General features: G+C 31.4%; 1 protein-coding gene across 2 annotated transcripts in view; it reads left to right on the forward strand.

Annotated features, from left to right (window-relative positions):
• Positions 1 to 12,798, forward strand: part of LOC118199402 (eukaryotic translation initiation factor 2 subunit 2-like) — a 187,904-nt gene that overhangs the window by 105,257 nt on the left and 69,849 nt on the right. For both annotated transcript variants that reach the window (XR_015038742.1, XM_085808454.1), the window contains exon 5: positions 9,606 to 9,688. Coding sequence is in view for 1 of the 2 variants with exons in the window: in XM_085808454.1 (XP_085664580.1) it covers positions 9,606 to 9,688 (83 nt within the window). In the remaining variant the exon portion in view is untranslated. The remainder of the gene's footprint in view (positions 1 to 9,605; positions 9,689 to 12,798) is intronic.

Raw genomic sequence — 12,798 nt, forward strand, 5'->3', positions numbered from 1 at the left:
CTTTTCCAGGTTTTCCAGGTGTGTTTTAAGAAAATTCCAGTCTATCCGCGTAATGCACATTGGCTGTGCTAAGAGGTAAATTAATTACGGTATTACTTGAGAACACGAAAATTTGCCAATTGCATATGACATATGTATGGATGTGGAAACCTATTACATATCCATATAATATGTATATATAATCCCCAGAGCATTACTATTTTAACTATATAATAGGAATTCTTTTCTCCACTGAAGATTGAGATTAGAATCTTCGCAATCTGGATTAAAAAATGCCTTTTTTGCAGACATTTTGCAGCTAAACGAAAGAAATATATTTAATAATATTTTCAAGTAGATTAAGGTATTTGATATTTATTCAGCAGCATACATACGCAAAAAAATATGTGCATTAAATTTCGTGATGGCATGTCATCATACTGCTAGAAATAATTTCAGGATTTTTCCAGAGAAAATTTTCGTGAAACGTGAAAGTATTATTTACTAATAATAAATAAATTTAGGGGGAAGAAGCAGCATTAAATGATACGAATAACATAAAAATAAAGATAATTACTTAAAAATTGAATTAGAATAATCAACGATATTTAATGTTTAGATTAGATGACTGATTACTATTTTTTTTATTTTACTGCAAAATGACAAATAAAGCATTTATTTAAAAAAATAAAAGAAGGTTTAAAAGATTTTGTGGTAAAATCCCAGTATATGGTGGTAACAAAGAACAATACATTTTCTTTGGTGATAAGACCTTGGCACGATTTTGAAAATTGTCGGCAACACTAAAATGACCTGTTTACTGCTTATCATAATGTTGCCATATCCAGTGTGTACCGGACGTGGAGGTTAGAATAGAATACATGGAGGTTATTCTAACCAAAGAATGTCTATGTAAAGAAGGAAAGGTTCCATAGACATAATGCTATTACGTGCTAGAAAGTGGAGGGAAAACTCGCCAAGGGATTTGGCGATAGAACCTAGCAGCCAGAATTTCCCTCTCCGCGATATGTGCGGGAAATTGAGGAACACGAGTTAAGAAGAAACATTCTTTGACAAAATGTTTCTTCTTTGATTTTTTGCAATAATTTAAACATAGATTTTCGTAGTTTCCCCCCCTCTTCAAAATAACTAATCCATTAATTAATTTACTTGCGCAAAAAAATATTTTCTTTTGCTTTAAAGTTTAAAGAAATTTTAAACGAAATTCATTTTATGAACTCTTGATAACGTGACCTTCGACACTGGCTTTGAGCTTCGGCGAGAGATTTCGCACATGCGATGCTGTTTCCCTCTATGTTGGAACGGAGCCACTCCTGTTACAGAGAAGTTTTCCTTCTAACAATACATATTCTTTGATTCTAATGTTCCTGATACCGTATATTAGGATTAAACCAAATTTGTTTTATATGAGAATAAGTATTTTGTTTAGTTCAACATGACTGCACATGCACTTGCAATTCTCTCGACTCTCGAGGTTACTGGAAACCAAAGTTGCTGGAAACTTGCTTTGCCTTTCTAAAAGACAATCGAATTGGAGCTGTGAAAATTGGCTCTATGCCTGCTGCCCGAATGATGCTCCGCGATGCATAATTCGCTAAGAAAGTAATCGCTTCCAACGTCGGCACAAAACCCTCCTGTTTGGGGGGTGGGGTCGCCATTTTAAATTCCCTGACTTTTTCAGATTTTGACTAAAATATTTAAATTCCCTGAATTTTTTGGTCAGTTTTCGAATTCCCTGACTTTTTCCGGTTTTTCAGGTAGCGTGGCAACCCTGAGTACTACATGCGTGAATGATAAAGCCATGGTCCACAATACGTTAAATGGATGAACTACGAAAAGCTTTGATAAGCGGTTTGTTTTGGCACAAAAGAATCAGTGTTTCGTTAATGAGTTTCATAAGCTGCAAAGACGAGTTTAATAAGCAGCAATTTTTCTGTTATTATGTATTTGATTTGGTTCCTGGAAAGTTGAACCTATTACATGGCTGCATTTATTAACCAGTGAATTTAATAAACAAGGGGCACTGTTTTATAATTAAACTCTTTTATCATATTCAGAATTTTCATTTACTAAAATATCTTAATATAAGATCCTGGGAAACTTAGATGATTTAATGATGTTATGGTAGAAATCAGATTATGAGCTAACAGTGATAAAGGCATTGAAATTCCTATATGTAGATTCAGTGATTTAAAATTTTTATGTTATTTGGTTACATGTTTTAAATTAATGTAAACAAATTGTTGAAAATGTAAATGTGAATTTGGTAACTGCCATATCATTTTAAAGAAATCTTTGTATTTGATTTTCAAAGCAAATTAGGCTGAAGAGGAATAGTGTAAAAAAAAATTTAATTGCAGAAATATTGTCCATGAAAATATTAGAAATAAAGAAACACTTACAAATTTTTTAGTGGATGGATGCTGTAGTTTGAGTTTATTTAAAATCAGCACAAGTGCTTCAGCAGGAGAAAAACACAGTTCTAAAGCAAATCTAAGTTTTCTTATTCCAAATCTAAATCTGAATTACTCCTCTTATCACTAAGGTATTAATGAGTTTTATATGTTAAATAACTAGAATACCAAAGCTGATATTTTTCATTTTTATACATTATCAATAAAGTAAGTCATTATATTAATGTAGAAATCTACAAATTATCTAACTTGTGAAGAAAGAGTTGGTACTGTGGAACTGTTCAACGAGTTGAGTGTAATTGTAATACTGGGAAATTCACTGCAAGCTGAAGCTTATCTCTCAGTACTGAAAGCTAGTGAAGTGGCTAAAAGTATTTACATTTCACAGTGGCTAAATGTGTTGCCATGATTTCGGTTGAATATGAAGTAAATCAAAAATGAAACTGCAGTAACCTGATTTGTGACTTTACAAGTGTGAAATTAAAAAAAAGTGTTTTTGAAGTTAATTTATGCTAAGACATATTTTTTGAAAGCAAGAAGTTGTAATTAGAATTTGTCCTACCATGTATGTGAATGATATTTCATATACTCCAAGCAATTCTGATGCAACACATGCTGATGATACAGTTGTATTTCTCAGCTCTTTCAAAGGTGCATTGCAAAACCACATACTGTATCTGGTAAGCCTGGCTAAATAGGTTAATGAAATTTGCATGGAAAAAAACAGAAACCATTCTCCATTTTTGAAAGGCATATCAACATCTGTATATGTGTGTTACTATTATATTTCGTGATTTCCAACAAGTTTTTTTTTTTTAATTCACGCTTAACATGGTAATCCCACAACACATGTGTAATATATTTCAAGCCAAACTCTGTACTCTGTCCCTTTTAATTATTAAGAACCTGTTGATTACCTGTTGATAATAAGTTACTCATCTACAAGACTGCTGTAGCCCATACACACATATATATGTCTTATCTGGGTTTATATGGAGTAAACAGATGAAATGTCTCCAACAAATATGCTCAATGTTAAGCAATGTAAGAGTAAGTGTTTCGTTATGTCACCACTGGTAGGAACTAAGGAAGAGTCTAACAAACAACATTTGTTAAGAACAAATGCAAAATGTTAACCTTAATCAACTAGCTTATAGGTGCATTGGAAATGACTATATATATATATATATATATATACTACAAGTTAGCTTTACATTTTCTTTTTCAATTAATATATATATATATATATATATATGTAAAATATAAAAAATACAATGGCTTTGCTCTATGTTAACAAGCAACCTCTAATTAACTCTCCGCAATTTCAGGATCTTCCCCCTAGAGCAGTACTTTTTAGAACATTCGAGCATATTACGTAACCACTTCTATAAATGAAGAATTAACGCCATTTTGCGTCGGAGACCTCTTTTCCCCTCTACTGCTGTTAAGACCTATGCTGCTGGTCTTCTCATCTCCATTTGTTCGAATACTATGACGCAGTGAATTTAAAGTTAATAATCTGAATTTTAAGTAAAGAATAATAATCTGCCTTTTGAATTGAATAAAGATATGGAGCTATACATTTAAATCCTTCTGTGTCATCATTGGATGCCGCCTTACACTCAGCCACAACAATGTCCGGAATTCTGATGTGACCAGATTGTGAAGTTTCACTCATGTGCCCGACTGCCACATTATTGCATATATATATATGTAAGGAATATGAAGTTTCAAATTTTGATTGGTGGAATCTGAAAGAAATTTTGTAACAATCTAACAAAATTACATAATAATTTCAGTCTTGAATTGTGATTTCAGCAGACTATGGAATAAAAAGAGACCTCTCTAAATTACTTTAATTAATGAAGTAGTTTTTGTATTTCTTCTTTTCAATTAATAGTTAACTATATTTCTCTGCCCTACATTTTGCTTACTTTTCTGACTTACCATTCTAAATTTTTTGTTGTTCTGTAAGGACACTTGCTTACTTCAGGGTTTGTACGGTCCTTAAAAGTCCTTAATTTTTTCAAAAATGATTTTTGGTCCTTAAAAGTCCTTAATTTTTTCAAAAACGATTTTTGGTCCTTAAAAGTCCTTAATTTTGGCCAAAATGAATAAACGGTCCTTAATTTTGCTCATTTGACATTTCTTATCATTTCTAATGATTGCCATTCTAAGTGTGAATTACGATTTTTCATGAATATGGAATTAAAATTACACGGCTCTTAACCAATCTGTTGGCGGATTTGCGTTGCAAACGATTAAAAAAAAATTAGCTACCTGAACGAAAGTATCGGTGTCTGATTGGCTTTTCACCCAATCTTTCGAAACAGGTGTTATCCATAAATTTAGGCAGACTGTGACGAAAGCGTGAAGCCGGAAGTTCTTTAAGAGGGGAAAGTGATGATGAAAGTGCTCGAGAAAAAAAAGGGGGGGGGAGATTCTGAAAATATTTGCGAAAATTAGAGCAATCCTAACCTGGAAGGCTACAACCCTTCCGATGCCAATAGGAACAAGATGCCTGGAAAGTGCATTTTCAATAAATTGTGGCTTCATCAAGCTGACTACAAAGACTGGATATTGATGGATGGCAATCCTTAAATGTGGTCTTTGTCTGAAACAAATTGAAATTTCTAGAATGGGAGAGTCAGCGCTGAAAATTCACATGAAAATTAAGTTTCGTTTTATCATTTCAATTTGTTTTTACACGGTTTTGCTTAGCTTAACTTCTGTGTTTGTTTCAATTAAGCCATAAATTAATTTTTTATCACCTTCTACGGAGTTTATTCTCTTTTGCACATACTATATGTATGCGATATCGGGATTATGAGTTTATTTCTGCAGAGTGTCTGTTATCGATTTCGCGGGAAATCTGTTGGCTCCATTTCGATTTTAGGTCGCCAAGAGCAAATTCGGTAATGCTAGCCGAGAAAAAGTGAAGTTCGGAAATACGTTTTGAAGCTTCAATAGACAATTAAGTATTTGGTTTAAACCTATGTTGTTGATAGTAATGCATAATTTTTGCTAATGGCGATACAATTATTAGTTGAAAATAACTAATTAAAAATTTTTTAATATTTTTAAAGCTGAAAACAACTAAAACTAATTTTCCTGAATGCAAAATTAACTTTCATGAATTACTAAAGTTATTGGGTAGAAGTTTAACTGAAAATATACATTCCGTATTATATATATATATATACACACAGTACAAAGTCCGAGGTCTGAACTCGTCGGGACTTCGGCGATCCCAGATTTGAGATTTTTCCGGATATTAGATCATTTTAAATCTACTAAGATGGCACGTAGAAATTATAAAATTGAAAATATGAAATCGTGATTTATGAAATAATGAAGCATTTATGATTTAAAGGGTATCAAAATTTACAAAAGAAAAGAGCTTAATATTTATATGTTTACTTTATTAAACATTTCTTTCAATGTGAGTTGTTTGATTTGTTTTCTCTGCTAAATCTTTAGACTAATACTATAGACATATAATTTCTTGTTCAGTTATTAAGTTCCATTGTTCAAGTCCTGTAATTGCTGTGTCGAGAATTCCGAATAACTTGTCAATCAAAATTTTTTCTCGTTCAGTAACCTCTCTCTTACTTTCTTCACTATCGGTAGCTGAATTTTCTGGATTTAGAACCGTAACAAAGTGAAATATTGCATTTTAAAGAGCTTCTAGAGAAAAGAGCTGATATTTTATGTGCAGGAAAATACTTAACATAGAAGGTACTGAATTTACTATAGAAATTTTGTGTATGCGTATTAGGATTATCTATGGAAATTTTAGGTACATGTTGAGTGTGTAGGTTTGCTGTGTGCATCAGAGTGGCTAATCTTTTGATAACTGAACACAGCAAAGTATCAGGACTGTCTACTTAAGAGTCTTTTATAAGGGAAACTGTGTAGTATTATTTTTACGACTATAGCCATACAAGCTCTGGTTCCAGAAATGCAACAAATAGTATGATACTGTTATGCTGTTCATACTTCTTAGGAAATGGGGAAGATTACACTTTACTGATCTAAGTGTTTTGAGTTTGGCTGTCGCATGCAGCTTTTCTTTGGTTATATACTCAGCCACTTTAAGAAAGCAGAACACCAAAGCAGTAAACATTTCATTGTTTTTACCTTTTAAACATTTACATATTTAATAAGTGAATTTGCAACAAACTTTTAGAATATAAAGTATTTAAACTGTGTGGAACTCTGTCCATATTGAAGAATTTCAACTTGATCAACTTTTCTAATGAAACGAGCATGTTAATAGTGCTGAGATTTTGAAAATGGGATTTATTTACGTGTATGAGCTTAATATTTATCTCCTGCTATTCATATGGGAAGAATGATCCAATGATTTTGCACAAAAGTAGAAAGTTGCTCATAAGAAACCTAGTAGTTTTCTTCTTATAGAGGTGCCAAGTCGCCTAACTTATACAGAAGATGCATTTCTGCCAACTCCTGATAGCATCAAGAGATAGGAGAAACACACTGAAGTAAAGCATATAATCAGGCAAAGTAACAACCTTCTGTTTACTGTATATTTTCACAAAGATTTCTAGGGCAACAGGTGCAGGTCCCTCCATCAAAGAAGGACAAAATAAGTTCTGCAAAGAAGAGAGTTGTATTTATACCAAAAGCAAAAAGATGAAACAAGCAAGAAGGTAGTGCCATCTGCCCACAGAAATAGTAACAAAACATATAAAAAAAAAATAAGTTAATGGCATAGCATATTATACTTCCTGTTTCTCTTTCTTAAAATATTTGTCTTTTTTAATTGTGTGTGTCTGCATGTATCTTGGCATACATTTAGTTGTTTGTGTCCAAATGTAAAATGACACACATTAGACAATAAGTACAAAGTAATGAAAATGCTGTTTTTTACATTCTGTCATTGCTAAATAGTAACTTTATGCTCTGAAAAATGTTTTAAGAATTTGCAATCATTATTTTCAGTTATGCATGTCAAGAAAATAAAATATTTATGTATTTATTAAAAATGATGCATATATTTTTTCTTCTTCTATTTCATCAAGGAAATGTAATACATTTGTGATCTGTATTGTTTATTAATGCAGTGTTTCTATTTCACACAGCAACAACCTCGATGTTCTTAAACACATGCATAGTGACATATTTATAGACAACTTTTATTAGCAAAAAAAGGCCATGGAACAAAATTTTGAAACAAAATGTGACACTAGCAGTTGTGCACTTAGCAGTTGTACAAAAACTGGTTAAAGTCTTATTTTTGTATTAAAAGGCTCAAATAATAAAAACATTTTTTACATGTAAGTATTTCTGTACTATTTGCGTTTAAGAATTACTGACTACATTTTCAGATACTAATTAGACATTTTTCATTATCTAAAAGACTTTTTCCCTGTGTGTCTTATAATAGTTTAAAAAGTGTTTGTTTCTAGCATAAGGGTAAGAGGTTGGCGACCTTTGGATATTATTTGCAACAGGTGTTATATTTTGTTTTGAATTTAGGATTTAAGTTATTGCCGTTATATCCGTTTCCAAATAAATATATTTCCAAAATTCGCCAAACTCATACCCCAAAATGAGGATTAACCTGTTTTTGTAATACAGAAAACTTTTAGTTAAATTAGTTAGCATCTCTGCTTTTGCAAAAGCTAAGGCAAACAATTAAATTCAACGAAAGATTGCTGCATTGTGGAAATTGTTTCCAAATGAGGATTAACCTATTTTTGTAATACAGGAAGTTCTTAGTTGAATTAGTTAGCATCTCTCTTTTTACAAAAGCTAAGGCAAACAATTAAATTGAACAAAAGTTTTATGTGTTGTGGAAATTGCATATTTATACTTTTATATTCAACAATTTAAAATTAAATTTTAAATGTGAATGTTGCTAGATTGGCTTAAATCTGTCAGGTCATTACTTCTGTGAAGAGAGTAGTGTATTTGCATATACATAGCAATAATAATGTTGCTTTATGAAATTGTGCCATCAAAGTATGATGCAATTTTTTATGTGAGAACTTACTTTTGTACATATGCTGTTGCTATGTGTGTTACTTCTTTGATTCTTTCATGTGCGATTTTTGCCAGCCAGGCATTAGTTGCTCTTTGAGCGTCACTGGAAAACATTTTCCTATGTAAATTACTAAAAGATTCAACTTTTCTTGGAGTATATTTTCAACATTTCATAATATATTCTTGTTAGAATTAAAGTTCATTTTCTGAATTCTATTTTTTAATGTAATCTGCTTTGTCTTGATATAACTGTATCAATGTGTCTTTTCATTTATTTTGTTTGGTTTATTTTTGGAATGACAAGGGTTGCTAAAATTCCTTGCATTCTTGTCTACCTTTATTTCATATATAATATGTTGCAAAGTATAATTAAAATTGTGATATTTACATTTACGGACCATGTCACTGATTACAGTGCACAGCCTTTATTTTTGTGATGGCTCTAGGTGAAATATTTCACATCAGAGAACTGTATTGTACTGATTGTTGACTAATTTGTCAACAATCAGTTCTTTGTTCAGTCTTTGCAGATTTGCTAATATTGATGTTAAATCTAAGAGGCTGCATAGGCAACAGTGCTATTAAATCAAATAAGTAGAGTTTCAAAGTAATATGAGTTCTGATTAGCATGTCTTGCAATGATAAGTAAAAGTATTATTTTGTTTTTGACAACAATGAAAGCTTCCCTTTTGATAAATTGTAAATGATTTATATAAACCAAAACTTCTCTCAAATCTTAATAAAACTGTTTGAATAGCTTATGAAAATTAATGTAATAGGACTTTCTCTTTGATAGATTTAAAAGATATCTAACCATCTTTTAAGTTATGTTTATTAAATTAATTTATTCATTGCAGAAATACGTTTTCAGTTTATTTAGAAAGTATATTATGCTAAAACTGAACCTGCAAGTAAATGGAATTGTAGAGTTGTGAAACTTTAAACAAGTAGTCAAACCATATTATATGTATTGAATGAGTGTTATCTTATTCTACATTAGATTGACCTGACTATTCCTTTTTTTTTTCTCCCCCTCCTAAAAAGTGCCGTGTTTTACCAGGATTTGCGAAAAAAATTAAATTCTGCACATAATTTTTTCTTGTTCTTGCAATGCATTAAGTACATAGATTTTATTACTGAATGTTATGAACATGTGTGCTCAGTATTTTTTCCTACCCACAGAAGATGATGCGGAGCCTAAGATTTCAACATTTATTTCTTCTAGCTCTTGGATTGGGACTGACAGAGATTATACTTACGACGAGGTAAGCATTTTAATATTATGAATTAAAGTTTCATGACCTTCAAGTTAGCTATGTATGTCAAATTTTCACCCACCCTGCAGGTAGAAGCTGTATATTACTATGAATGATGTATTTTTTATATGATTGGTACTTGGAGTACTTGAATACACAGTGATGTTTTACATAATAGCAAAGCTTTTGCTGTCTTAGTTTCATCCTATATTAGAATGGTTAGATGATCAGAAATTATTTAATCTGTCTGATGAAATGCAAAATATATCAGTTATTCAGAAGCTGGTGAACTATCTTTTGGCAGCTGTAATAATGAGATGATGTTTATGACATGCAACTAACTTTCGAGGTAAAAAAAAAAATTATACGAGTTTGCAGTTACAAAATTTTATTACTGTACTAAAGTAGAAATTTATGTATGCTCTGCTTTTATACAGTAGAGCCTTGTTTCATGCAGGAACAGATTTTCCAAATTAGAAATGTCTTCGAGGAAGAAAGATGTCCCAGGATATAAAAACTAAGCTGGCAACAAAAATGATACTTCATAAACTAGAAAGTCACAAGAGTTCTTTCTTATCACAAAGAATCAAGTCTCTCTTCAAATAGTGGTTTAGTCATTATGTCAGCAACTTGCTTTACTGTAGGTGTCTGCTGCATAATGATTCCTGTTTCTTATCAGGCTCCAAAATCCACGTCAGTATAACACTCCATTATTCCTGATTTGTATTTATTCTTGTATGCAACATGTTTAGTAAGAGAACCTGCGATGTATCTGTATACACGTTTCATTTTGATCTAGTTATGTTACGAAGGATTTCCAAGGTGACATGATAGAATGCCAACACAGTATGTTGAATCTGGTCTTGTATCTAAAATGAAACACATTAAAGTTCCTAAGAGAAAATTTCTCTGGCTTACCTTCATTTTTCTTTTCAGTTAGACATTCCTTCAGGATAGGAGTTAACACTAGTTTGCAGTCTTCCAAAATTTTCAAGAATTTTTTATAAGCTTGCTAACTAATTTTGATCCTTCTATCTTCAAGATGCTTAATTTAAAGTCCAAGAAATTATACTGCTGGTTTAGTTGTGATTCTGAATCTTGGCCTAAGTTTTCTGAGAAATTTTTCAGAGACATGTAGATCTGTTGATGTGGCCAAACCGTCATTTACACATATGCATGTGCATTATTTTGCAAATTAAAATTTTAACCTTCTTAATTTTCTTCTGCACTTGTCTTTCTTAAATTTTGCTTTTGTTTTTCAGATTTTGATATTACTAATGCGTACTGTTCTCTTATATTTCATTTTTCATAAATTTTAAATTCTCTAAGAGCAAACCCAGCCAGTATCCGTCTAAAAGTAGACATAATTTTGGTGACATAAGGGTATGCTATCTTTTGTACGTTATTTTTATGAAAACTATATGAATAAAAAAGCTATTGTCAATGCTTTGTCATATTTTTCGCAAGTTATTTTTATGAAATTATATGAATCCAAATGTACTGAAAGAAACTATCATCATCACAGTAATTTTCATTCAGTACTATTATGAATATCATATGAATTCTAAAAAAACTAAAAGATTATAAATGCAGAATATCTATTGAATTTTTGGCAATTTGTGTTGATTATTCTTCCTCTCCCATCTGAGTAAAAAAAAGAAAAGGATGGTGCTAATTTTTTTTTTTTTTTTTTTTTTTTTTTTCCCAGCAGAATGTCATTGCCGTAGTGTATTTATTTCAACAGAATTTCAGAGCCTTGCTTTGGGTTTTTGATGATAATAATAATAATTGTAGCTTAATTGCTGTAATAATTATTATAACAGTCACACAATGGTAAACATCTTCAATGGTTGCTAATGTATTTGATAAAATTATATGATAATTCCAATACTTTTTAATATAACAGTTTTCAGTATGAATTTGCATGTCTGGCATGCATTTAATTTTAATTTGAGATGCACGGAATGAATAGGTAGTTCAGTTCTTATCAAAAAATTTTATTCAGAATTCTCTGTCTTCCCATTATTGGAGGAAAAATTAATTTTATTTATTGCACCCTTGCTTATCTACTTAAAGGATATTTCTGAGCATGGACATGACAGGCATTTCTATTTCTTTTATGGGCCCGCCAGTGGCCGAGTGGTAAAGTTGCTGAACACTGGTAGTTCGGTCCGAGGTTCAAATCCCGTAAATGGGCTGGCTGCATGGGTATTTTCGTGGTTTGTAACATGTATACGAGGCAGTTTCTCTTAGAATGTCCTCCACCAAGGCATCCCACCCCTTAGGCAGATAGCCCTAGTGTGCTTTGAAATAATTAAAATAAACCAAACCAAAGCAAACTATTTCTTTTATAAAAATTTATTGCAGCGGTACTTTGAATAAAAATTTCTACAATATGAAAATTAATTTATTTTAACTGCTGATTTAGAAGTTTTCTTAGCATGCTTAACAATGATGAGGGAAAAAGAACCAATGCACTTGATCGGACATTATTAGCCAGACTAGAAATGCAAGTTAGAGATTGCTGGTTAAATAAAGTGTCTTGAATGTGCAAAAATAGGGCTAAGGCATTGGGCTGTGTTGAAATTAAGTGCACTAATATTTGAAGCAAAAGTAAAATTCCATTTCTTGGGGGGGGGAGATAATAAAAAACATATAATGTACATTCTTCAGAAACTTATACCTACAGAACTTATACCCTTCAGAAACTTTGTTACCTACAAATGAAAACTAAATTGGAAAACTAAATTGGTAAATGATTTGGTTCATTTCATATTCATCTTTTACAAAGAAATATATTCGGTTAATCTGCTTTGAACTACTACTTTGGATCTTTTCTCCAATCTTTTAAAGCTTGTTTTGTCAATTAGATAATCTTGTTTTAATTCTTCAAGTAAATAGATGCACCAAATAATTCCACTTGCACACTTGCAGAATGCCAACAATTCAGCTTCCATTGTAGACAGAGTGACTAATCTTTCTTTGTTGTATTTCTAATTTATAATTTTTTTTATGTAATTTAATAAAATAATCTCCAAATGGACTTCCATCTTCAGTGGTACATTAGCTAGCATTTGAAGTAGCATTTAATGTTCCATTGTCTGAACATACATTTTTTG

The sequence above is a fragment of the Stegodyphus dumicola genome, chromosome X1, assembly GCF_044657685.1.
Source record: "Stegodyphus dumicola isolate Sdum_Otavi_A_Nest chromosome X1, ASM4465768v1".
Lineage (NCBI taxonomy): Eukaryota > Metazoa > Arthropoda > Arachnida > Araneae > Eresidae > Stegodyphus > Stegodyphus dumicola.